The sequence below is a fragment of the Sander lucioperca genome, chromosome 15 (genome assembly GCF_008315115.2).
Source record: "Sander lucioperca isolate FBNREF2018 chromosome 15, SLUC_FBN_1.2, whole genome shotgun sequence".
NCBI lineage: Eukaryota > Metazoa > Chordata > Actinopteri > Perciformes > Percidae > Sander > Sander lucioperca.
In genome coordinates, this window is record NC_050187.1 from 21,163,382 (window position 1) to 21,186,885 (window position 23,504).

The window sequence follows — 23,504 nt, forward strand, 5'->3', positions numbered from 1 at the left end:
TAGGAGAGATGAAGACATGAAAGGGGAGAGAGAGAGGGGGAACGACATGCAGCAAAGGGCCGCAGGTCGGAGCCGAACCCGCGGCTGCTGCGTCGAGGAGTAAACCTCTAAAAATGTGCGCCCGTTCCACCAACTGAGCTAACCCGGCCACCACGGAGCTTTTTTAATGCAGCCTTTGATGCCCCATTTCTCTGATTTCTGTCATGATAAATTCTCCCAAATTGTATCAAACTAATTTATTAAAACTAACCAAAGTTCACTTTAGTATCTTTAAGAGACAGGATGCAATAGTGAGTTGGACTTCATTAAGGTATAATCTTTAATTGCTTACGTAAGACACACGGGTGATTTGGGGTGGAGGCACAAACCGGCAGGGAAGAGAGCTGTTTAGTAATGTTTTTGGAAAACATTGTGTGCTTATGCCTCTCGAAGAAGAAGAAGAAGAAGAAGAAGAAGAAGAAGAAGAAAGCCTAGAGTTAGCCAAGAGTCCTGTTTGCCTCTGCTGAGGATCTTGGGATAATGTTGTGCCTTTATGAGGAAATATTGAACAAGTCGTCCATTCCAAGAGCTAACCTCTGAGCGAAAACAAGCTGCTCTCCAAAAACAGCAGTCCCTTCCCACTCCACTGGCTACTTGCCTCTCCCCATGAGGATTTAGCTCGTTTATTATGTATAACATACTGTCATATTTGTTCTAAATCTGAATGTTAAACATTCTCTCGTACTCTCCCTATCCATATCCAAAGATTTTTCAACAACTCAAAGAAATAATTTAATTCAATTTAGTTTATTTTTTTCACTGCTGTGTGTGTGGGTCCTGGTCCTCATCGGCTCATTTGGAGCTTTTTTACTCATCTCACTGTGCAGCCATTAGCAGATATCCTGGCTGAAAACGTGTTTTGAAATTGTACGCCAAACATTTGAAATTGCCTCACATTTTGGCAAGAACAATTCCCAAATTATTCACATTCTGGACGGATATGCAACACTGTTGGTTTTCTATTGGCTCTTTTCTTGGCCGATCGAAACTTCAAGTGACATCAGGCACATGTTTGTGTTTTTGATCTACTTTCCAGTGATGGATCCTTTCCCTATGACTCTGTCCCCTGGCAACAAAACTCCAACCAGCCCCCTGGGTCATTGTCTGTGGTTACAACAGTGTGGGGTGTGACCAATACGTCACAGAGTCAGGTATGTCCATGCATGAACAACATCCAGTCTGTAATTATATAAGTTCTGACACACAATCAATGCTTGACTCAGACGGTTTGTCTGCTTTGTTTTAGTTTTTTTACAAACCTAATGGATATTTTATCTTTCTGTATTTGTTAAATCCAGGTGCTGGGTAACCCAATGGTGAATAGCAATAACCCCATGAATCCTGGAGGTAACCCTATGGGATCGGGTCTGTCTGCCAGTGCAGCAGGGCTCAACTCACCCCAGTTCAATGCTCAGCAGCAACAGTTTCCAAACAAAGGAGGCTCCAACCAATCGTACATGCAGCAGGGTGTGTACGGCAGGCCTGGCTACCCTGGAGGTCCTGGGGGATACAGCGGGAGGTAAGAGACTGGATATGACTATCTTTGAAAAAAAAGAATCAAGCAATACACATTTACCATAATGAATAAAACATGCGTTCTGTGTTTTTTTTGTTTACAGTTATTCTGGAGGCCCAAATCCTTCTCAAGGAGGTATGGGATTAACCTCCCACACACGTCCTTCTGGTGACTTCACTCAGCCAGCCGCCGCTGCTGCAGCGGCAGCTGTCGCTGCCGCTGCTGCTACGGCAACGGCCACAGCAACGGCCACGGTGGCAGCTCTGCAGGAAACCCAGAATAAAGATATGAACCAGTATGGACAGGTATAGTACAGCACACACGTGCTAACAGATTTTTACAGCTGTAACCACCAAATAGGCTGTAATATACAAATACAGTATACACAGAAAACTATTATCCAACCACCTGCTGGAGACCAAAAATAATCACATTAAACACTGAAACCTTCTGTTTTGCTTCCAGATGTGTTCTTCGTTCCAAATGGGCCCTGCACAGGCCTACAATAGCCAGTTCATGAACCAGCCAGGCCCACGAGGCCCCCCTGGAGGTATGAATCCAGCCAGCATGGGATCAGCCATGAACAACCCCAATATGAGTGGGCCTCCCATGGGCATGAACCAGCCTCGAACCCCAGGCATGGTGCCTTTTGGAGCTCATGGCCAAAGGATGCCTCAGCAAGGGTATCCCGGAGGACCTCGACAGGGCATGCCCATGCAGGGGATGAAGAGGCCATATCCTGGGGAGGTGAGTGGAAAGAGCTGATGATTAAAACAATCTGGACATTGTGGGCTCTATTTTGGGGCAGGCTCAAAGCCAACACTAGGGCAAACACATTTTCACAAGTTTGCATGTTTGGTAATTTCCTGGCACAATACAAACAGGACAAAAATCTCTAAACCATATTTAGCATTTGGTACGATATGAGTAATATTACATTTGTTCCCATTGGATAAATGGGAACAAACTCCTATTTTTCAAATAGACTAATTGTCTAATAAATTGTAATGTTTTAAAGGCATAAATATGCAAAGGAGGAGAAGAACAACTGAGTTTAAATGTTTTATTAATTAGCCTGTATTAAATACAGTAAATAACCAGCCGCACCAACATACTTAGCTGCCTGTTCATTCTACCATTGACAGTATACTGTATTTGAGATGTTGTGTATTTTTTTAATTGGAACTTAATTTCATGTGCTTCATGGAGAACTCTCCCTCCATTTCACCTGTCGCTGTTATTAAAGGGTATGAGAGGAGCTCATGTGATTGGTCATTACTGAAGCTCCACCTGCTGATTCTGTATTTATCCTACTAATAATGTATTCAGCCTCTGTTCCACATTGTGTGGAGCTGTGGCTGGTTTGCACATGGTTTGCACCAACCCATTTGTGTTTGCGCCTGGACATTTTGCTTGTATTTTGCATTTGCGCCCTATTTCAGGAATTGAAAACCCTAAAACATCTGTCCAATGTATTTTCCTTTAACTTTCTTTGTCCAGGCAAGTTACGGGGGTCAGCAGTACGGGCCGAACAGTCAGTTCCCACCACATCAGGGGCAGTATCCCACATCAAACACCTCCAGGCCGCTACCATCTCCTAACTACCCCGGCCAGAGGATGCCAGGGCAGCAGGGCCAAGGACAGTACCCACCTGGCATGCCCATGGGCCAGTACTACAAGGTCTGTTACGACACACCATTCATCATCTATCCATTTTCTACAACAACTTACTCCTACTCAGGGTCAGAAGGGGGCTGGAGCCCAGCATGCACTGTGCAAAAGGCAGGGACAAACAGATCACTTGTCATATTTATAGCACATATTTTTTAACTAACTACTGTACATGGTGTATGCCTAGTGTAATAAGGAAAAATAACAAAATATTATTGCTCTTTGTTTCCTCTACAGCAAGAGCCCTTCAATGGTCAGAGCACCAACTTCTCTGGTGGCGGATACTCCTACGGCCAAGGCAATGGGGTATGTTTCAGTAAGACCATTGTGCTAAATCTGACCCAGTCATATATGTGAGATTAGTTACACAGATGTTTTCATTATTGCACTTTCCTTCCTTTAACAGCCCTCGAGGCCCGTTAACTACCCCCACTCCCCGGTCCCTGGAAACCCCACACCCCCTATGACCCCAGGAAGTAGTATTCCTCCGTACCTGTCGCCAAACCAGGATGTGAAGCCCCCGTTTCCACCCGACATGAAACCAAATATGACAGCACTTCCGCCCCTTCCAAGTGAGTACCGCAGCAGTTCTTAAACAAGTGGTTGCTTTTATCCTTGTGCTCTTTTATTTTATCTGGTGCATTGTGTGACTTGGGTTAAAAGTTAACCCCCCTGTTTTTCTTTTTTCCTCTCCCAGCTATCCCCAATGAGGAGCTGCGGCTGACGTTCCCAGTCAGGGATGGAGTGGTACTGGAGCCGTTCCGCTTGGAGCACAACCTGGCTGTCAGTAACCACGTCTTCCACCTTCGACCCTCCGTCCACCAGACCCTCATGTGGAGGTAGGAACATCGCACAAGCCTATGGAGAGAGAACTACTCTGACTGGATATTAGGGATATGTTTTTTTTTAATGGCATCATTTCATGTAAACCATTAAAAAAACTCTGTCACATACTAAAACTTACTCTATTACAGTGAAAGGTTGAGATTGTTTTATGCTCACAGACACAGAGTCTGTTCTTGTCCTTTGTTTTTCTAAATATTATCGCTAAGCGCTGATTCTCTGGTCCTATTACTGCTATAGGTCTGATCTGGAGCTCCAGTTTAAGTGCTACCACCATGAAGACAGGCAGATGAACACCAACTGGCCCGCCTCCGTCCAGGTCAGCGTCAACGCCACGCCCCTCACCATCGAGAGGGGAGACAACAAAACCTCCCACAAACCCCTGCACCTGAAGCACGTATGCCAACCTGGAAGAAACACCATCCAGATTACAGTCACCGCCTGCTGTTGTGTGAGTACACACTATCAGGACATTGTATAACTACTACCAGTATTTTAGCAGAAATTGTATTCTTTCATTCAACAGAAAGATCAGTTGGCATGACTTTTACACCGATAATTGAACTTAGTATATGCGTTGTGCGTGCTGAACAGACTTTCTGCTTGATTTTCTGTTCATTTACATGTTCTTGTGTTGCTTTGCAGTCCCACCTGTTTGTGCTGCAGCTGGTCCACAGGCCATCTGTGCGATCCGTCCTACAGGGGCTCCTGAAGAAAAGACTCCTTCCTGCAGAACACTGCATCACCAAGGGTACGGCTCATTTTGTCTCTTAGTGTAGTTAATATGCATAAGTGCATCTTAATTACACAAGCTTGCACCTGTTTCTCTTTATGGTGTGCTTTAAATAGGTTTTGAAGTACACCTGTAACTGTTTACAAAGTAATACCTTCCATCTGAAACGCTTTCTCTTTTCAGTTAAGAGGAACTTCAGCAGCGTTGCGGCCTCGGCAGGCAGCACTACCCTTAACGGGGAGGACGGTGTGGAGCAGACGGCCATTAAAGTGTCACTAAAATGTCCCATAACCTTCAGACGCATCCAGCTACCTGCACGAGGGCATGACTGCAAACATGTCCAGGTTTGTTCAGATTTGAGGAGGCGTTAAGAGTTAAATGCTCATGTAAAGTTTTGTCACATGTCGCTCTGAATTAGAGAAGATTATTCTGATGAGCATTTGTGATGTTGTTCTCCACAGTGCTTTGATCTGGAGTCCTACTTGCAGCTCAACTGTGAGAGGGGGACATGGAGGTGTCCTGTGTGCAAGTAAGTGAAACGCTGTTCTTTGAAGTAAAGGATGAGATTAGTGACAAGGACTGCCTCTAATGGATTATATCTAATGTTTTTTACTCCTTTCAGTAAAACAGCATTATTAGAAGGTCTGGAGGTGGACCAGTACATGTGGGGAATCCTCAATGCCATCCAAAAGTATGTTTCTTCTCTTTCTTCTGCTAAATCCACCCCTAACTTTGAATCCATTGTTTCAGAATTAAACAAACACTTTCTACTTTTTTCTGTAATAGTTCAGAGTTTGAGGAGGTCACTATAGACCCTACATGTAGCTGGCGACCTGTTCCCATTAAGTCTGAGCTACACATCAAAGAGGACCCTGATGGACCACTTGCCAAGCGCTTTAAGACCATGAGCCCCAGTCAGATGACCATGCCCAATGTGATGGAGATGATCGCTCAGCTAGGGCCTGGCCCTGGACCTGGCCCTATACTTGGTCCCAGCCCTTACCCCCCACACCCTAGTCAACATCCTGGTGGCAACGGGGGAGATTACCCTGGAGCAGGTAAAGAAAAGCAGCCAGGATCTGACTGCGTAGATAAACAACAGGATAGTCAGCACATTTGGTAGAAAAGTGAGCTGTTTTGCACTTTATAGCAGGAACTACTGATGTGTCTCCAGTGCATTAAACCAAGAAACAGCCCCAAGGAGAGTTTTGTGCTGAACCTGTTTTTAAAATATTGTAAGCTCGTTGCACTGATAAATGTTTCATAACAGTAAAAAAGTGGAACGTGTGTATCCCTTTATGTAACCACTTTAAAAAGATAACTTATTTGCAACAGTAAGGATTCATCAGACAAGTCAGCAAGTCCCAAAAGTGTTTTTTTGTTCTTCAAGGCAACAGTTACCACAGCCAAGGGAACTTTGACTTCCCTCACGGGAACTCCTCTGGGGGTGGAGTTGGAGGAGGTCCCCCTATGAATGACTTCATCCATGGCCCCCAGCTCTCCCATCCCCCAGATGGTCCTGGTGGTCTCCTCTCCCAGGACAAGCCCCTTAACCACGCCATGAATGATGCAGTAAGTAGGGTCGACTTCCAGGGCTACTTGCTCTTCCATTCCATTATACCAATAAAGTGTGTTTATGGCAACAGTATATCACTATACAATCTAGTTGTCTTAGTTTAGGATTATGTTTGGTAAGAAGGTTAGGTTGTATGTCTCTTATTTATCTACTGCTAAATTATTTTGTCCTGTAGCATAATTTGGTACCTTAATTTATTGATGAATATCTCCAGACGATGTGTGCCATACTGAAAAAAGAGGCTCAGATTTGTTATCTGAACAAGGTGCAGCCTGTGCCTCCAGCCAGCATGTGTGCTCAGTCATGCTCACATGCTCATGTCGCCGTATAATGTTGCAGCTGTACATGTCTGCTGATCACAGCTTACATTTAGAAGGCCTGTTGCATATTATTCACGCTGGAGACTCATTTCGCTTTTCCTCCTTTCTTCCCACGCATTCCCCCACTCCCCTCCCCCTTAACACTCTCTGTGTCTTTCTCCTTATTTTTTACTCTCCATCTCTCTCGCTTTCTTTCTCCCTCTCGCACCCGCAGATGTCTCATCCCGATCAGTCCCATAATTCCATGCAGCACAGCTTGCATGCGTCTCCCCACTCTGGCAGCCAATCAGGGCCACCCTTACATCACAGTGGCCAGTCAGGGCAGCCCTTGCATCACAGCGGCCAACCATCGCAGCCGCCTCGCCAGTCGCACCCTCAGCCGCAGCCTGGGCAGAACAGTCACCCCCACAGCGATCTGAACTTTAACCCCTCCTCAGATGGGCAGATGGGTCAGGGAGCCCAGGATATGCCTGAACCCTCCCTGGATGTAAGTGTGCCCACTCTGGGCACCCTAAGCTACCTGTTAACAGCTAACATTGTCTGCTACAGCTGCTCTCATTTCTTTGCTGTGTGCTCTGTTTGTGTTTGACTCTCAAAGTGCTTTTTTATGCCTGTTGATGTGTACACTGCCTTCAACAGACACACAGCATGATTCAAAGTTGTACAGCGTCAGAAAGATAAATATGTTTTCAGGTTATTTAGCCTTGTCACTCATTGTCTCTTTCTGCCTTTTATCCACAGCTGCTTCCAGAGCTGGCCAACCCAGACGAGTTACTATCATACCTGGACCCTCCCGACCTTCCCGCCAACAGCAACGACGACCTTCTCTCCCTCTTCGAGAACAACTAGTCCTTCACCTCCCCTAGAAACCCTCCTGCACCTACAGGAGTCGCGATGTGTTTGACTGTCCGTCCACAGACACCTCACCGACCTCCTAAAGATACTTCAAGCAGCTTCCTGTGCTCACGCACGCACGCACACACATACACAGTTTTATCAACAGTTAATGTGTGGCATAGGAGCCGGCTGAAAAGAGACGCCTGTTTGGGAACTCCAAGGGAGAATGCAGGATCGCGACTTATACCCGCACTCCCTTTTTTCCTCGTGTAAAGATTCCACGCACCAGTTCCTCCGCCTCTGACTCGAAACACACCATTTACAGCCATGTTGGCGGGCACTAAAGTGATATTATATATATACATATATGATATTTGTGACTTTTTAACTGAAAACTGTGCAGCTATAATCATCATGTGTAAACAACACAGAGGAGACAGGAGCCTTTGTGGGCTCCAGGAAAAGTGTTGTAGCTTTGTTTTTGTTTTTTATTATAATTTTCCTTTTGTGAAAAAAAACATTGTCTTGTAAGAGTGTTTTATCCTATATGAAATGTGTTCTTCCAAAACCTTGGCACATGCCATGCCCTTTGACCCCCAAACTTCTGTGTGTGTGTGTGTGTGTGTGTGTGTGTGTGTGTGTGTGTGTGTGTGTGTGTGTGACAGTTGAATAACTGGAACTCATCAAAATCAGAGCACTGAAAGGACGAGCTAAAATGTCCTTGAGTGTCAACAGAGGAAATGAGCGCACATTGTGCAATGTAGTGTGTGTGTGTGTGTGTGTGTGTGTGTGTGTGTGTGTGTGTCGGTGTGTGTATATACGTATGTGTGGGTATGTTTACTTGTCCTATTCTGTTTGCCTGCGAGCGTATGTGAAAGACAGCGGGGAGAGAATGTTTGAGACAGAGGAGGGAAGAAAAATATTGAATGAAAGACAGATAAAACAATCCACTCTAAGAGCTGTCTCACTACTTTTTCTCCACCCAGTTTGCAGTCGTCGTCGTGTATTTATTTTAATGTTTTGCTCTTCCTCATCAAATTCAGCACCATTTTGTTCACAAGTGCATGTGTGCCAATAGCTCCAGTTGTCTTTGTCCAGCCTAAACGTGCTTGATCAAATACTTTTCTCTCTTGTCTTTATATTTATTATTTTATTTCATCAGTGTTTTTTTTTTTAATTGTCGTCCTTTTTTATGTGATTTATCTTTGTCCCACATCGAAATTAATCAGATACACATCACCAAAGTTGTCCCATGTTTTTTTGTAAGGGGTTGGGCCTGGATATCATGTCAGTGCAAAAAGCAGGATTTCAACATCCTACAGACATCTACAGAAGTTTTTAAATCACTGTGTTTTATAGAAACGTCTATGTAATTGTTCTGATCTTTCCTTTTGTCGTTTTGTTACTGTTGAATCTGCATCTTTTTGGGAAAAACATCCTGCATGATCCAACAGTGTTTCCAGAGCTGTTGTATATACCCTTTGTGAATACTTTGTGACTGTACAGTACTGTACCTATATATTACTGGCAACTACATGGTACTGTATGTCTGTCAAGGACTACACACACTCACACACACAAACACACAGAATCCCTTATAACCAGTCCAATATTGTAATTGATCCCAATGCAATCTCATTGGTCTTGTAATGAGTACCTCTGTATATATATATATATATATATATATATATATATATATATATATATATATATAATGCATCAGTGAAAAGGAATAGAATATTCAAATTGCTCAGCAGTTGTTTTAATTTTTTATGTGATATAAGAATTGGTCAGCTTTAAATTCATTCTCTGTCTAAAATATTTTAATGCAGCTTAGAGGTCCAAATTTCTCCAAAAAGGATTTGTTTAACATCATTGGAAAAAGTGACCTCGTCCTTCTTATTTAAAGTGAGAATGTGCAAAATGTCCTCTGGATTGTTTTGAGGCCTGATAATGAGCTTTTGATAACCATACCTAGCAAAAATGTTGGAATTGTGTATTTTCATCACATTTGATATTGTTTCAAGTTTTAAGTTATTATTTTTGTCCAGTGTTTTTAAGTATAATTTGGTTCACGAACTTGTATGCAGTACAGTCAGTTAATTTAAAATATACTGTATATTGTTGCATAATGTTCCCCCATTTTAGATTTGTAATCCGTTTGAAGAACCAAATATGGCTTTACTGATCTTCGAAGTTGATCAAATCACCTGCATATAACACACTTGAAGGATCAGATGTTGTATGTGTTTGTTTATATGTTTGTTAAAGACAATGCACTGCCGCATTGGGATGTTTTATTTCCCTACACAGTGTGTAACTGTAACTGCAACCTTTCACAAAACTACGTCTAGTCATTTGAGCGACACAAATTATACTGTCTGATTGCAGACATTGGAAATTAAGTTGAGGATTTAAAAGAGAATGCAATTAATATTGTAAAATGGGATTTGGGGGAGACCCCCTCCTATTTGCATACAAGGGGAGGTTGGGGGTGGGGTTGGGGATGTGAGGGATATGTGTATATAATGTAAATGACAAATAGAGACACGTTAACAGAAATGTATTCATTTTCTCCAGGGGGAGTGTGCATAGTGTATTTAGAATTTGTAAAGCTTGCATCCTCCTGTCAGACGTTGAATTGGCTAAATGAGTCTGTGTTTGATTGCGTCTGTGCAGACCTCTCTAACCACGCCTGTTCATTTATGGAAGATACTTTATGTACCCCTCCACGTGGGGTTTCCAAGAAAAAAGACATTTTTCCTTTGTGTAATATTAAACTTCTGTGTATTTCTCTATTACCTGTGTACTTTATAAAGGTGCTACAAAATTATTAAATCCTTTTGAGGTATAATTGGAACTTGGAGACATTGAGCTTTGAGTGGCTTTTAAGGATTGTTTCCAAATTTACAGTTTGTAATAATCTTTGTCAAATTTATAATTTTTACGCAATTTGGCAAAATATGCTATAAAGGTACAATCTGAAGTGATTGGTACAACAGGTGGCAGTTGTCTCTTCACATTCTATGTACAATCATTTCATATTCTAAACTGGTCAGAAAACATTGTGATTTTTAGTCTTGCAAATCTGTATGTAGTTAGATGACGTGACATCCTAATATTTATCTAATAAATATGTATTCAGATGAAACACAATTAATGGCCTTTTGCGTCTTTTGACATACAAAGTGCAATCAGCATATGTTAAACCATTACATACTCCACAAAAAAATAAAAAGGATCGTAATTTTGCGCAACACAATCCATAGAATACCTTTAGTACTAAACTATATATACATAAGATTTGCAATTATAGTAATTTAAAAATCATTACATGTTAATAGTGTTTTTTTCCAGGCTGGAATAGCAGAGAACGAGCAAAAGGCCATTTTTACTGAGGACATTTTGACATGTCAAAGTAGGAAAAACACAGGTGTAAAGGATCAAATTAATTATGGCTGCTTGTGCATGCTGGCATCGTTAATTACTCATTAGTAACACCTGTGCTGTGTTCCTACTATAACAGGTCAAAATGTCTGCATGTGAAAAGGTCTATTTCACCACTTTAATAATTAGTTAATTCAAAAGCTATTAGTAAAAAGGGCATTATTGAATGCAGAAAAGCAACACATTACACTATGGTCTGAAAGAAAGTAGATTAAATTACTTAAGAAAATAATCAGCATATTTTTTCAGTTAACTAGTGAGTCACAGATTGGAGCTTTAAATAGCTGCTGTGGGCAGTTATGTGATAGATCCACATAGCTTTAAGTGTTCCAGACAAACAAAATATAAGCTTATGTACTCGTATTTTATGGCTGAATCAGTTCAATGTACTTGAGATCACAATACTGTCACTAATGATGCTGATGATAAAGTTCCCTCTTGGTTAAAACCTTTGCAACACCTGATGGTGATCAATAAGTAGGAGCATCAACTGCAAATACAGATATTTACGATATCATTATACACTTCTTTGTGTTTTAGAAATATTTAAAAGAGTTATGCCTTTGCAGTTTTAAAGGCATAACTGTTCTCGAAACAAAATGTGTTTTTTGGAAAGCAACATCAAAGCGAAATTGGACTTTGTGAATATTATGAACTGATTTATAATTCTCATTATGCCCATATATAGTTTTATTTACAGCTTAACCACTTTACAGGGGAATAATACAGTTGAAAAAACTTCAGACAAACCATTACCAACTCTGTACCTGAACAGTCATGAATGCAGGAAGGTTTAGCACAGTCCTTTTGGCCAAATGAGTATTCAAATGGCATATGTCATCACAGTGAGTAGTTTAAAGCAGGGAAACAGCAATGCAAATTGCACAAATGCAAAATTGATATTAGAATGGAAAACTTACTTTTTTGGTACCCACTCCTTAAAATGTAAATATGACTGACGGAGACGAGCATTGTAAAATTTGCAAATGTTATCAGTCATCCCAAATAGAGTGCATGTATATACACCTGATTAAGTATGCCATACCCATCATCATTATATTTTTATTGTGGAAATATGTAAACCAGAGGTTTTCAAGGTGAGCTCCAAATGGTTTCATGGGAGGCTCAGTGAATGGAAGTGAAAACATATTACATTTATCAAAAGAAGATCACATACAATATATGTATTGTAAAATTCTAAATTTGTGGGATTTGGTTAAGTATATAGTTCAGAGATACAGGAGTTTGGGGGAATTTACTGATTTTCCTACTTTCCCAGAGTCAGAAACCAATATATGCCTTAGGACAGACCTTTTTATGTTTTTTGTATAGTCTGAAGTTATGTCAAACAGCAATATTAGGCTATCTTGGCTCAATTGTTAAATGTCTATGGGATCAAATTGCATAATCATGATCCCATAGGCATCCAGGAATTGAGCTCCCTTGTCCAAGCTTGTCTGAGGCCCACAGCTTCGAATACCCCTGATGTAAACAATTTATTACAAAGTTAAATATTAATATAAGATTATTTGCAGACAAAATATTTAAAAACAGAAATATTTGTTCAGCATTGCTTGGCATTCCTCAGTTGTCATGAAGATGGTTTGGTTTTAACCCAAGCATACAATTTTGGTCAAGGTGGACGTTGTAACCGTATGAGTTTTTTGGTCAACCTAAATAAAGAAGTGTTTACTTCCGGAAACCCCCACTTGATGTCGCTGTTTGTCCTGTCCATGGACACTCCTGACCATAGAAATAAAATGGTCTATTTCTGTGGTCCTGACAGTCACTCAGTACGCGTGACGTCACATGTAAACACCACCAGCGCCCATTGCCTGCAGCTCCTCGACACCTTTCAGCCTATATACAGTCTATGCTTTTAGCCGAGCAGCGATGTTACAACTAAAGAACCGCATGCGATACAGCACGCCGGGCGTCGCCGCCGCGAAGCTGTTTTCCTCAGTTCCAGCTAAGAACCCCGTGGTGTATTTGGACATCGAGGCCGACAATGAGCCTCTTGGAAGAATAACTATTGAGGTAGCTAGCTAGCAGCTAGCGTTAGCCTCTCCCGAAGACCAGCAACATGTCTCACTCACAACACTCAAATATACAGATATGGGCATTTCTCTGTGTAAACATTGCGCCATGAATTTGAATGTGATTTGTATTATCTTGCAGTTGAATGCAGATGTAGTGCCAAAGACTGCAGGTATGTTTAACTATATTTCTATAAACCTGCTGAATATCAAGAGTTAACGTGTGTTTAATTCACCATTAAAATGCTTTAACTCTCCTTGACTTGTTATAATGCTAACGTAATACATAAGACAACTAATTTCTCAGCAAACTTCAGAGCACTGTGCACTGGGGAACTTGGCTTTGGATTCAAGGGATCTGTGTTTCACAGGGTCATACCTGAGTTCATGTGTCAGGTAAGATACAGTGAAGATGCCGCTGCACATATTAAGTGTTTGCTCTGTTGTCTACTGTGTTTTCTGTTACAGGGGGGAGATTTCACCCACCACAACGGCACAGGAGGGAAATCTATATATGGGAAAACATTTAAAGATGAAAACTTTAAATTAAAACACACTGGTCCAGGTAGGCTACATCTCCACATCTTTTAGTACAGATTTACTATACTAATACCACTTTATCTCTGTTTAGAGGACAAAACAAACAATCCTTTATCTTATTCTTATTCTCTATTTGGCCAATTTTCAACTGTAGTCCTTTGGCCAGATGATTTTAGACCAGAGCAACAGGAAACAGCAAGATATTAGTACAGGTTAAACTATACAGACATAAGTCAACAAGACACCATACAGACAGCTAGAGCAACAAAATCCAAGCCATCCATATAGCTTTATATTCAGACCTCTAGGCTGATGAAAGTGGTTTAAAGTGCTCATGCTTTTTGGCTTTTCCCCTTTCCTTTATTGTGTTATATATCTTTTTGTGCACGTTATAGGTTTACAAAGTGAAAAAGCCCAAAGTCCACCCCAAAGGCACTTAACATCTTCCAGAGAAAACACTGTTCACAAACTGCTCCAAACAGCTCTATCGTAGTCCAGCCTTTACTTCCGTGACGAACATGCGTCACTTTGTAACACACGTTATAATGCTCGCCTAGCTGCTAGCATGGCACTCCCTCATGAATGCCCTGCAACGGACAAGCTAGCTGTACTTACTGCGCATGTGCGACTCCCAACAAAGATGGTACAGAAGTGAGATGCCTCACTCTGTAGCTAAAACAGAGAGCTCAACACACAGGGTGAAAAGAGGAGCTGCAGCAATGTGCAGTACAACAAATATATGGTGTTTTCTGAAAATTAAACCACATAAACCTATTCTGGTACAACCTCTAAATACAATTATGAACCTGAAAATGAGCATAATATGAGCACTTTAAGTGGCAGAATTGGTTAGTTGTCTGGATAGTGTATCTGTGTCTGGGAGGCTCTTGTATAATGCTGCAACAACTACTTTAGCATTCTCTGATTCCAGTATCTGAAATGTGGGGATTTTGAACAGTTTCACTATTTTCTGACATTTTGAAGATAAATAAAACTAAAGTCAATAAAAACAAAACAAATTAAATCAACAAATTACTGTGGCTCTTTTATATTGTGATATATATGTCACTTCCCTGGCCTCCTGACAGTATAATTTAAATCTTTGAATATAGCTGTCTCTCCACTAGATGGCAGTGCCTAATTTCATGCACCACTATAACCAGTAGCTATATGGATTTTTCAATCCCCAGGTGAATGACCTACTTTTTAGTGAATCAACATGCACTTATCAAAATAACTCCTTTTTTGAATAAACTTAATCCACATGCTGATTAATTGATGCATTATTTTAAAGTGTGGCATTATCACAGTTTCAGAAAAGAGAAACAGGCCTTCACCTAAACACAGTTAGACACAGACTTGTGTCATGTTTCTCTTTTGCTCCACTCAGGCCTAAATGGTATTGAGTCAGTAGTAAAAGGAGGTCAAGATCTTGTTGACTGCAACACGTTTAATTGATTTACTTGTTGGCTTCTTGATCTCTGCAGGAACACTTTCAATGGCAAATTCAGGGCCAAACACTAACGGCTCCCAGTTCTTCATCTGTACGACCAAAACTGAATGGTAAATACTTTGCAGAACTTTTAAATCAGTCATCTCATCAGCTCTGTCACACTTACCAGTTGCTGACGTCCCTTTTTGTATCTCTTTTGATAGGCTTGATGGTAAACACGTGGTGTTCGGGCAGGTTAAGGAAGGTATGGATGTGGTCAGCAAGATGGAATCCTTTGGTTTACATGACGGCGGTGTGATTAAGAAAATTGTCATCACTGACTGTGGGGAGATCAAATAACAACTAAAATCACACATGGACTTCTGTTGGATAACTCAGCATGCAGCCGTTGGGTATTTACTTTATATTTCATTATGTGGTGTTCATGACACTTTCAAGGAAGAACTGTCACAGGCGATTCTGCTATTTTACTGTTGATTATGATGTCAGAAGATATCTTGCTTTTCTGAGGTTGAACTTGAACCATTTTTATACATGCACTAAGTCATTTGCTATGTTAAATGCTGTTATTGCGCAATTTGCCATTTACTGCCAAATAAAATGACCGTTTTCAGATATTACTAGCTCTGGTCTCAGTACAGGACATTTGCACCCATGTGCCACCCACCATGCTGGTTTTAAAGCTTCCTGGAAATGATCAAGCAGCTTTTTTTTTAGACACTGGCTCCAGTGCGAATGACTTCCTGTCCACCAGAGCAGGATGTGACATCATGTGACATCCACCTACAGTGGAGCCCCATTGGACATGGTGCATACAGATGATTTAATCTGCTGGAACAATGAAGGACCCTGAAAATGTCTTTAGCTTATATGTGGGCTGCTCTTCCTTCACTGCTTCTTTATTTGAAACACAGAGGGTCTGGAGGAGAGAAAGAGAAAAGGAGGCCAGGACATGTCTGAAAGCCAGAGACTGGGTGGTGCTGCTTATCGAGCTAATACTTTATGAAAGTAAATAATGAAGCGACATGAAAAAGCAGCCATGCCCCTAAATGAAACCATATGCACACTGACCTTCCACCGTTTGTTTGAATTCTCAGATTACATTGTTGCTATAGAGACTTCTCAGCTCTCACTCTGTACGAGGAAGAGATGTTGTAACAAACTTGATATAATTTGGGTCCCCACCCTCTGGTTTAGTTTTAGTTATTTGGAATGCATGTCCAATATTGTGCATGGAAACTTGGCTCGAAAGACAGCGGTGCCATGGCCAACGTTAAGTACACATGCAACACAATGACATCTTGACAACTGGTACAAGCTGGTTCTTCTGCTGTAAATGTCTCCAATATCACACAGCACCCATGTCAGCTGGTGTCCTTTTTTGTGTTTTCTTTTTCCTGTCCACAGTTTGACTCAAAGTGTAATGTAAAGTGAAATCAAGTCCTGTCAGCTCGATGTGTCTGTTATCTTTCAGCCCTTTCACCGAAAGTGAAAAACAAGTTTTACAAGCCCCTTTTTTTTGCGTTACACAACCACCATGAATAATCCATTAAAAACCTCTTCATCATAATCTATACGCTCAGTATTGCGTAAGTCTTGGAGCTTGTGCTTAAAGACACAGTGTAACGATGAAAACATATACTCTGTAATAATTATTCTACAGACAAGAGCTCTCAGAAGACCCTTTGTGTTGCTTTTGGCTGAAATCAAAATCCAGAGTGATCACCTCCCAGTTACTGGCTACAACAATTCAGTAGAGGACCTAAACAAATGAAACCACACAATCAAGCACTCCTAATTCAATATGACTTTATTTCATAAAACTCTCGACAGCACTAAAGCACTAAAATGTTTTCCCAACTAACAAATAAGGCACATTTTGGAATGCCGTTTCACGGACATGAAAAACAGACCTGTGGTCTACTCTCAAACCATGACTGTCCTTGTTTCCCAAAATCATTGTCTTCCCTACCTCACGCCTGTGTTCTGTCCAATTCAAATATTACATTATTGCAGAATTGCAATACAAACATCTCAAGTGATACAGACAACATAGAATACAAACATAACTTTCCAAATTGACCACATAAGTGTTAACACATTACATTCAGTAAATATGTATTATTCGTAGAGGCTACACTAGCGGTAAATGAAATACTTCAAGACTAATAATCAGAAGTTGCTGATAATGTTAAAAACAATATGTACTGTAGCAAACTACTGTAAGGTATTTAAATAAGTATATATTGCACAACATAATATTTCATTCAAAACCAAACACATGCACATGCAAACTCTAATATAGTTCTTTGTCACACACGCTTTCATGACAAAAGTATACACTCCCTAAACTACTAATAACACTAACATTTTATAATAGTTTCTTGTCATTGCTGCTTTAAGCAAACTATATCTCACAGTTTAACGTGCTTATACAGTGGTGAGTATCTGTCACTACGAAAAAAAAAAAGATTTCTGCATGTTAACACAATATATAGCTTCATATTATTGTTTACAAAATGAATACATGTGACTGTATGGATGTAAATGGTAGCTCACAATTAGTTACATAAGCAACTGAATAACATGGTGGGTTATTCAACACTGATAACATCAAAACAAAACACAAAAATACAATGGCTTATAATTGAGAAAGGGTATTAATTATGTACCAGCTTTTTTTAATAATACTCTATGTAGACATCAATATTTCCTTCTTAGTGTAACTTTGTTGCATATTCTATACAAAAAGTGTTGTAAAAAATCTTTCCATAAATATTTCTGCAGGATAACCCCTCAGATTATTGTAAAACATAAAGAAAAAAAACTCCCAGCTTTGTTTATTTCTCTGCAATAGGCCCTTCTTCACACAAAAAGCTTAAATATTGCATAACACTTTAAAATAGCTACTATCCTTGATAATATTGGCCTTCAAATATATACATAAAACAGTCTATCTTTGTCAGGGAAATAACTCTTGAGTTTTTGCAGATTGCTTTACAATTTTCAACATCTATAAAGTGTTCCAAAATACACATCTCATTCATAGAAAACAACAAATTTGAACTGAAAAGGTACTAGAAAAGTCAAGTATATGCAATTCAAGACATTATGTCTAAAAGCAGAGATTTTTTTTTTCTTCTTCAAATGTATTGTATCAACTGCTTCCATTGGCTCTTGATTTGCCATTTAAAATGGCCTCCTCACAAAATGTATCTGGGTGGAATCAAACTCCAACAGGATTTCTCAATATTCTGCCAGAACTAGGGGAATCACAATAACATTGTTATTTGTTTATGAGGTTAGTTCCTAAGGCATCATTGGTATCTATTCCTCTCACTACAGCCACATGATATAATGTGGACAATAAGGTTCAGATGGAAAGACCTGTTAGGTTAGTGTAATCGCACAGAGCAAAAGAAAGACAATGGTAACAATAAGAAAATTGGATTGTTCCCAACTGAAAGGAGAATTTTTCATTCAGAAAAAGTCTTTTACTTGTGGTAATATAGTTGCGCAAATATCTTTTTTTAAAGGGGCACTCCACCAGTTTTACTCATGAAGTTCAGTTTACTCGTCACAGGGCAGACTGATCTCATGAAGTGGTGTATGTATGACACGGCAATTCGTTTGCCATTATTGATGTGTTATCAAGACGCATACTCGTTTTTTAGCGTTTATCAATGCCATTTGGCCTCCATTGACTTACATTACCTTGCGATTGCGTGTGAATTGACGCCGTAGCAAGTAGTATGAAAGGGCGAAAATCCGCGTACAGAGGTTGGTCAGGGTAGTGGATGGGTAAAACATAGGACTTTCACCCAGGAGACTAGGAATCGCGTCCCGCGTGTGACTTCATGTCCCGTGTGTGGTGTTTCCTTTCCACATTTGTTGTTTTCCTAAACCCAACCCTGTTCTTCTTTTCCTAAACCCAACCCGCGTGTGACGTTCCTAAACCTAACCGTAGCCTCGCGATAACATGCCACGTGGCTTTAGAAAGTGCCACGTGGCGTGTGTGTTTACGCTGTGACGTTGCAGACTGCCGTCCGTTGTATAGAGCGTAGACATACACACGGATAGCTCAAAATGTGTATAGATAACACGCCACTTGGCTTTAAGAAAGTGGCGTGTAGGTTTACGCAAAGTCATGATATCACATCGCACAGAGAGTACTACTCGAACTGTGAAAACAGTTGTATAATGTCTTCTGTAGCTCTGGAGGTGCTTTGTCAAGTCTATAATCGTGGTTACGTCAGCTTAGGTTTGAAGACACAATTTTAACAAAAAGCCTGCTTTACAACCTGGGGGTGTGGAGTTGTGAAAGTGAAAGACATGGGCATTTACCAGGCAGGGGAAGACTACTGAAAGATGCTTTTTAGTTGCATTATGGGAAAGGTAGGACCCAGCGTTTTGGAGCATGAGCCATCTGAGACTCTGCTGCATTGGTTCAACTATTCTTTAGTGTCTCTTGCAAGCCTCCCGACTTTGTGGAACTGCACTACTAAATTGGAGTGCCCCTTTAACTTTACAGATGGTATTTTATCTAAATTTCCCAAAGCTGTAAGGTACCATAATCAGCCACTGCAAACTCTCCCACTAAGGCGAGTTAACCATGTATATTTTTTTTTACAAAACCCACAGTCCCTTGGATAAACATAACTACAATAGATTAAAAAACAAAGAGTGAGGTCCACAGTTTCATGTGCGACTCCTTTCTGTTGTGAGGATCGACTAAGAAATAACATCTTTGTGGATATTCCATGACAACAGACCACAGTAGGATTGTTATTGCCAGCTGGAAATGCTGTTTCAGCCCGTGCCTTCAGCCCAGCAAACTGTGTTTATGCAAACACCCACCATGCCAGTTCAAACTAATAGAGGAACTGTATTAATTGTTGTCCTTGTCACATCTTGAACCTGCATTAAACTTACTATGCATCACAGTTACCACATGCACGTATACTGCTCCATCTCTGAGCCCCACATGTCTTTTCCCAATTTCAAATTGCCTCCTAATCCTGATACTTCAGAATGATTTAAATGTTTTTAAGGCACATACAGTATGTTACAGTATAAAATATAGTTAACCAGATGTTATAAGGCTAGAAATACAGTACATATAAAACAGTTCACAATTCCTATAACAAGTTTCCTTAAAAGCCAGATTTCTATAGCCTAAGTCAAAACTACATTCATTTCCTGTAACGTAAACAGGATGGGTGTACTTCTTTTATTTTAAAGACATTGGTTTATAATAGTAGGCACTTATATTCATAAAAAATAATATACGTGTGAACTCAATTCATCATCACTTTCAATATATCCTTGAATCTTCTGCATCAGCACATTACAAACCAGCCTTTCTATATTAAATCTCATTGTTTCTCTCAACTGACCTGAAAATCATTGCAGTTCTCCAAAACTTCACCTCCCTCTAGACACTCTTCACACTGCAATTAGCTGCTGGACATAGTTTTTAAGGGTGCAAGCTTTTGGAAACACTTTATTGACCACTAAGGCTGCCAGGCATCCACTGGCAGTTAAATGTGAACTTAAATGTCTTTCTAAATCTCTTTAAAATCATCTCATTTGTACTTTACTTCTTTGTGGTTAAAAATCGAATCAGGCTTTACGTATGAACAGTTTAACCTCTAAAATAATGTTTCATAATTCTAATCGAACACTGGCGAGAAACTATGTGGATGGCAAGATTATTATTACTAAAACTAGTGTTGTTTTCCTACAGCTCCTTCTCAGTTGACCTTGTGATTTGAAATTAACACAACTTATCTAACATCTATATGAATCTAACACTAGATCAAATGAGAATTTGTGTTGCAACAAAAATACTCTTGGGAGGGTTAATGAAATCTTATCTATTAGCAATGCACTAAATCTAGACGAGGAGCGACTGAATCTACAGTAGTTTCTAAAGACACGTGGAAGCAGTTACACAATAATGTGATATACAAACATACCAAAAAAAACATTTCGTTATGTCCCAGTCAAAATTCAAATTGCACACTTGACAACAAGAAAATAAATAGGCCAAATGTAAGCTAGGGATGTAAGGCACATTGTCCCTCAGTTAATTCACAGTTAATAAGATGTGCTGTTCATCAAAAGGCCTCGTATACATTATACCATCATGAGAGGCCCGGGTTAAATGTTCGTCACATTACCACACACTTCACTTGGCAGGGAAATGGAAGGCAGATCTCTGTAAACACAAAGCCAACAAACCCCAAGGTGAGGTAATCTATTGAGACCATTACTGTCAGTGACACCATTGAAAAACATGCTAATTCATTAATTCACGATTAGCTGTTGTTAAACATCGAGTTGGATCAATGGGGTTATGTGGGTTCTGATATATGAGGCACAAAAAAACACTGATTTTGGCAAGTTTTTGCTTTTTTGATGAAGAGCACTGAGAAATTGATCCTAAGTTACATGTTCCTCTCATTTCTGGATGTAATCTCCAATACTGTCATTGGAAGAAAAAAAGCATAATGACTAAAAATCTACGTTCCACGTGTGGTTTAGAACAGGGACAGAAAAGATTAAGGCTACTGCCTGTATTTGAGGCTTCTGAGAGAAGGAGGGGAAAACATGAGGAAGAAAGGACGCCATGTTGTGTGCAGGTTAGAGATAGGGATGCACCGATCCAACCTTTTCAGCCCTGATATCTGGGCTTTGAGTATCGGCCGATACCGACCAGTGTTTAATTTATAAGCTGTATGCCTTACTGTGTAAAAGTGACTGGCAGAATTCTTTTGTGTCAGGCAACATCAGGCTTGACTTGAACATTATGGAATACCATTTCATCCAATATTTAAAAAAAAATGCATAATTAAATAAATATGCCTATGAAATAAAAGTCCACTGAAATAAAGAAAAGTATTCCTTATGAAAAAAAGTTATTTTTTATATACATATAATAAAACCCTATTTATTTATTCATTGAACTATGTTGACTCATTTATATATTTACATTTATTTATTTTCTTATGTATTTATTTCAGGATTTATTTTATAACCATATTTTTTGTATTTATTTCATAGCCATATTTCCTTATTTATGTATTTGATATTAACTTAAATGGCATTCCATAAAACATTGCTTTTCTAACTTGGTAAAGCAAAATGTAACATACATAGATACATTTACTGTTTTTAATAGATTTTTTTTTTTTTTTTAAATAAATCGTGCACCAGCAACTTGGTAAAAAATCTATAACGTTGACAGCAATTACAATTCAAGTGTAAACCTTTTGAATGCAGTAACATATTGGTCAAAACTGGTATATAAACATAGAATTGAATTGAAAAGATTGGCGCAATTTTCACTGATACCCAATCAACTATTTGAGTCAGTATCTAATATCAGTATCGGATTGGTGCATACCTACGCAGGGATTAGGGAAACCTGGATGTGAAAGGAGAAAGTTAACAGCCTTGATGGAGGATGAGCAATAGAACTTGGGACACAAACGTTGCACTCTGACTCTGAATAAAGATGATTATTGCACACGGCGGCAGTAGTAGCCCAGGACTTTACATTTCTCGCACAGGTGTTGCGGGTGCTCCTTGCTCTGGTCAGAAACATCCAGGCCATCCGGCTTCTCTAAAGGGCGCTGAGGATACAAACAGAGAACCAATAATGAGTCATATAAAACACTGAAGAAAGCAAACCAAGCAGCACACACATAAACCTCTGAGTTATGCAACCAGTTTCTTTGGCACCAGATTTAACTCAGCTATACGTCTTACTACTTTGGCCTCCAACATTATGCCCATATTCTTCACACACAGATCAGACGTGGACTAAACACAATTAGTTGCAGAGATATGCCAACACATCGTCAGCTCTGGAAACTTGCAGCACACTTTAATAACCTAGTATTAAAGAAAAAGATCCAGTATACGTTTGATCATGATGACCTGTATGGAATATCCGCAAACTGCTACAACAATGGCTTTCTTGAAATCATTATTGAGGACGAAGGGAATCTATCTGGGCCAGCATGTTTCGAGGTTTTTTTTAACAATCTGTTTTGACATTTTTATTTCTAATCTATTGTTCTTTTTACGTTAGAGAGTCTGCCAGGAAGTGTTGAGATTTTACTATCCGCGCATCAAAGACATAAGGTCCTTGAGGAAAGCCTGGAAAATCTGATGTATATTAACCCCTCAGCGGTTAGTAGGAACTGCAAAGGTTCAAGCCCCTGTGCTGCAGGCTTCTTCCCTGTTGAAGTGTCCTTGAGCAAGAAACTCAAGCTCAACTGAGTCAGCTCTGTAGCTGAAGCTGCAGTCTGAGCTCTTTCCATTTGGAGAAAGTTAAAAGAGAGTGTTCCCCTACAGTGATCAATAACGTACAACTTTATTTGGTATATGTGTTTGGCACAGAAGCAGGGATCACATGAAATCATGTCTTTCATTTGTTTGAATCAAGGGCATAGTTTTGGTTTCAGGGCTGTTGGGGAAACAATG

At 40.0% G+C, this 23,504-nt stretch overlaps 3 protein-coding genes across 13 annotated transcripts in view; 2 read left to right on the forward strand and 1 right to left on the reverse strand.

Annotated features, from left to right (window-relative positions):
* zmiz1a (zinc finger, MIZ-type containing 1a) overlaps positions 1-10,691 on the forward strand; it is a 106,805-nt gene extending 96,114 nt beyond the window's left edge. For 7 of the 10 annotated variants that reach the window (XM_035992107.1, XM_035992109.1, XM_035992108.1 and 4 more), the window contains 17 exons: positions 1,076-1,190; positions 1,338-1,558; positions 1,659-1,860; positions 2,021-2,302; positions 3,056-3,337; positions 3,464-3,532; positions 3,633-3,798; positions 3,924-4,065; positions 4,310-4,520; positions 4,715-4,820; positions 4,986-5,146; positions 5,264-5,331; positions 5,425-5,493; positions 5,589-5,860; positions 6,193-6,374; positions 6,913-7,185; positions 7,440-10,691. In XM_035992107.1, the coding sequence (XP_035848000.1) occupies positions 1,076-1,190; positions 1,338-1,558; positions 1,659-1,860; positions 2,021-2,302; positions 3,056-3,337; positions 3,464-3,532; positions 3,633-3,798; positions 3,924-4,065; positions 4,310-4,520; positions 4,715-4,820; positions 4,986-5,146; positions 5,264-5,331; positions 5,425-5,493; positions 5,589-5,860; positions 6,193-6,374; positions 6,913-7,185; positions 7,440-7,547 (2,929 nt within the window). In that variant the 3' untranslated portion in view covers positions 7,548-10,691. The remainder of the gene's footprint in view (positions 1-1,075; positions 1,191-1,337; positions 1,559-1,658; positions 1,861-2,020; positions 2,303-3,055; positions 3,338-3,463; positions 3,533-3,632; positions 3,799-3,923; positions 4,066-4,309; positions 4,521-4,714; positions 4,821-4,985; positions 5,147-5,263; positions 5,332-5,424; positions 5,494-5,588; positions 5,861-6,192; positions 6,375-6,912; positions 7,186-7,439) is intronic. The other 3 variants (XM_031306372.2, XM_031306379.2, XM_035992110.1) reach the window with 2 other exon arrangements.
* A 2,065-nt stretch (positions 10,692-12,756) lies between these two features.
* ppifa (peptidylprolyl isomerase Fa) lies at positions 12,757-18,480 on the forward strand. Its single transcript, XM_031306433.2, has 6 exons — positions 12,757-13,019; positions 13,161-13,191; positions 13,326-13,414; positions 13,487-13,583; positions 15,046-15,121; positions 15,215-18,480. The coding sequence occupies exons 1-6, from the start codon at positions 12,876-12,878 to the stop codon at positions 15,348-15,350; spliced, it is 573 nt and encodes a 190-aa protein (XP_031162293.1). The 5' UTR covers positions 12,757-12,875; the 3' UTR covers positions 15,351-18,480.
* A 706-nt stretch (positions 18,481-19,186) lies between these two features.
* zcchc24 (zinc finger, CCHC domain containing 24) overlaps positions 19,187-23,504 on the reverse strand; it is a 35,054-nt gene continuing 30,736 nt past the window's right edge. Inside the window, exons 4-5 of one of the 2 annotated variants that reach the window (XM_031306452.2) lie at positions 22,573-22,648; positions 19,187-21,231 (exon numbers count right to left, since the gene is read on the reverse strand). In XM_031306452.2, the coding sequence (XP_031162312.1) occupies positions 21,230-21,231; positions 22,573-22,648 (78 nt within the window). In that variant the 3' untranslated portion in view covers positions 19,187-21,229. Of the gene's footprint in view, positions 21,232-22,028; positions 22,649-23,504 lie in introns of those variants that run through there. The other variant, XM_031306442.2, reaches the window with a different exon arrangement.

Excerpts from the sequence above, each read along its gene's own strand:
- ppifa (XM_031306433.2), top strand. The coding sequence starts at position 12,876 with ATGTTACAACTAAAGAACCGCATGCGATACAGCACGCCGGGCGTCGCC. Across the intron at positions 13,020-13,160 it reads TTGGAAGAATAACTATTGAG|TTGAATGCAGATGTAGTGCC; the intron begins GTAGCTAGCTAG and ends ATTATCTTGCAG. Across the intron at positions 13,415-13,486 it reads TACCTGAGTTCATGTGTCAG|GGGGGAGATTTCACCCACCA; the intron begins GTAAGATACAGT and ends TTTCTGTTACAG.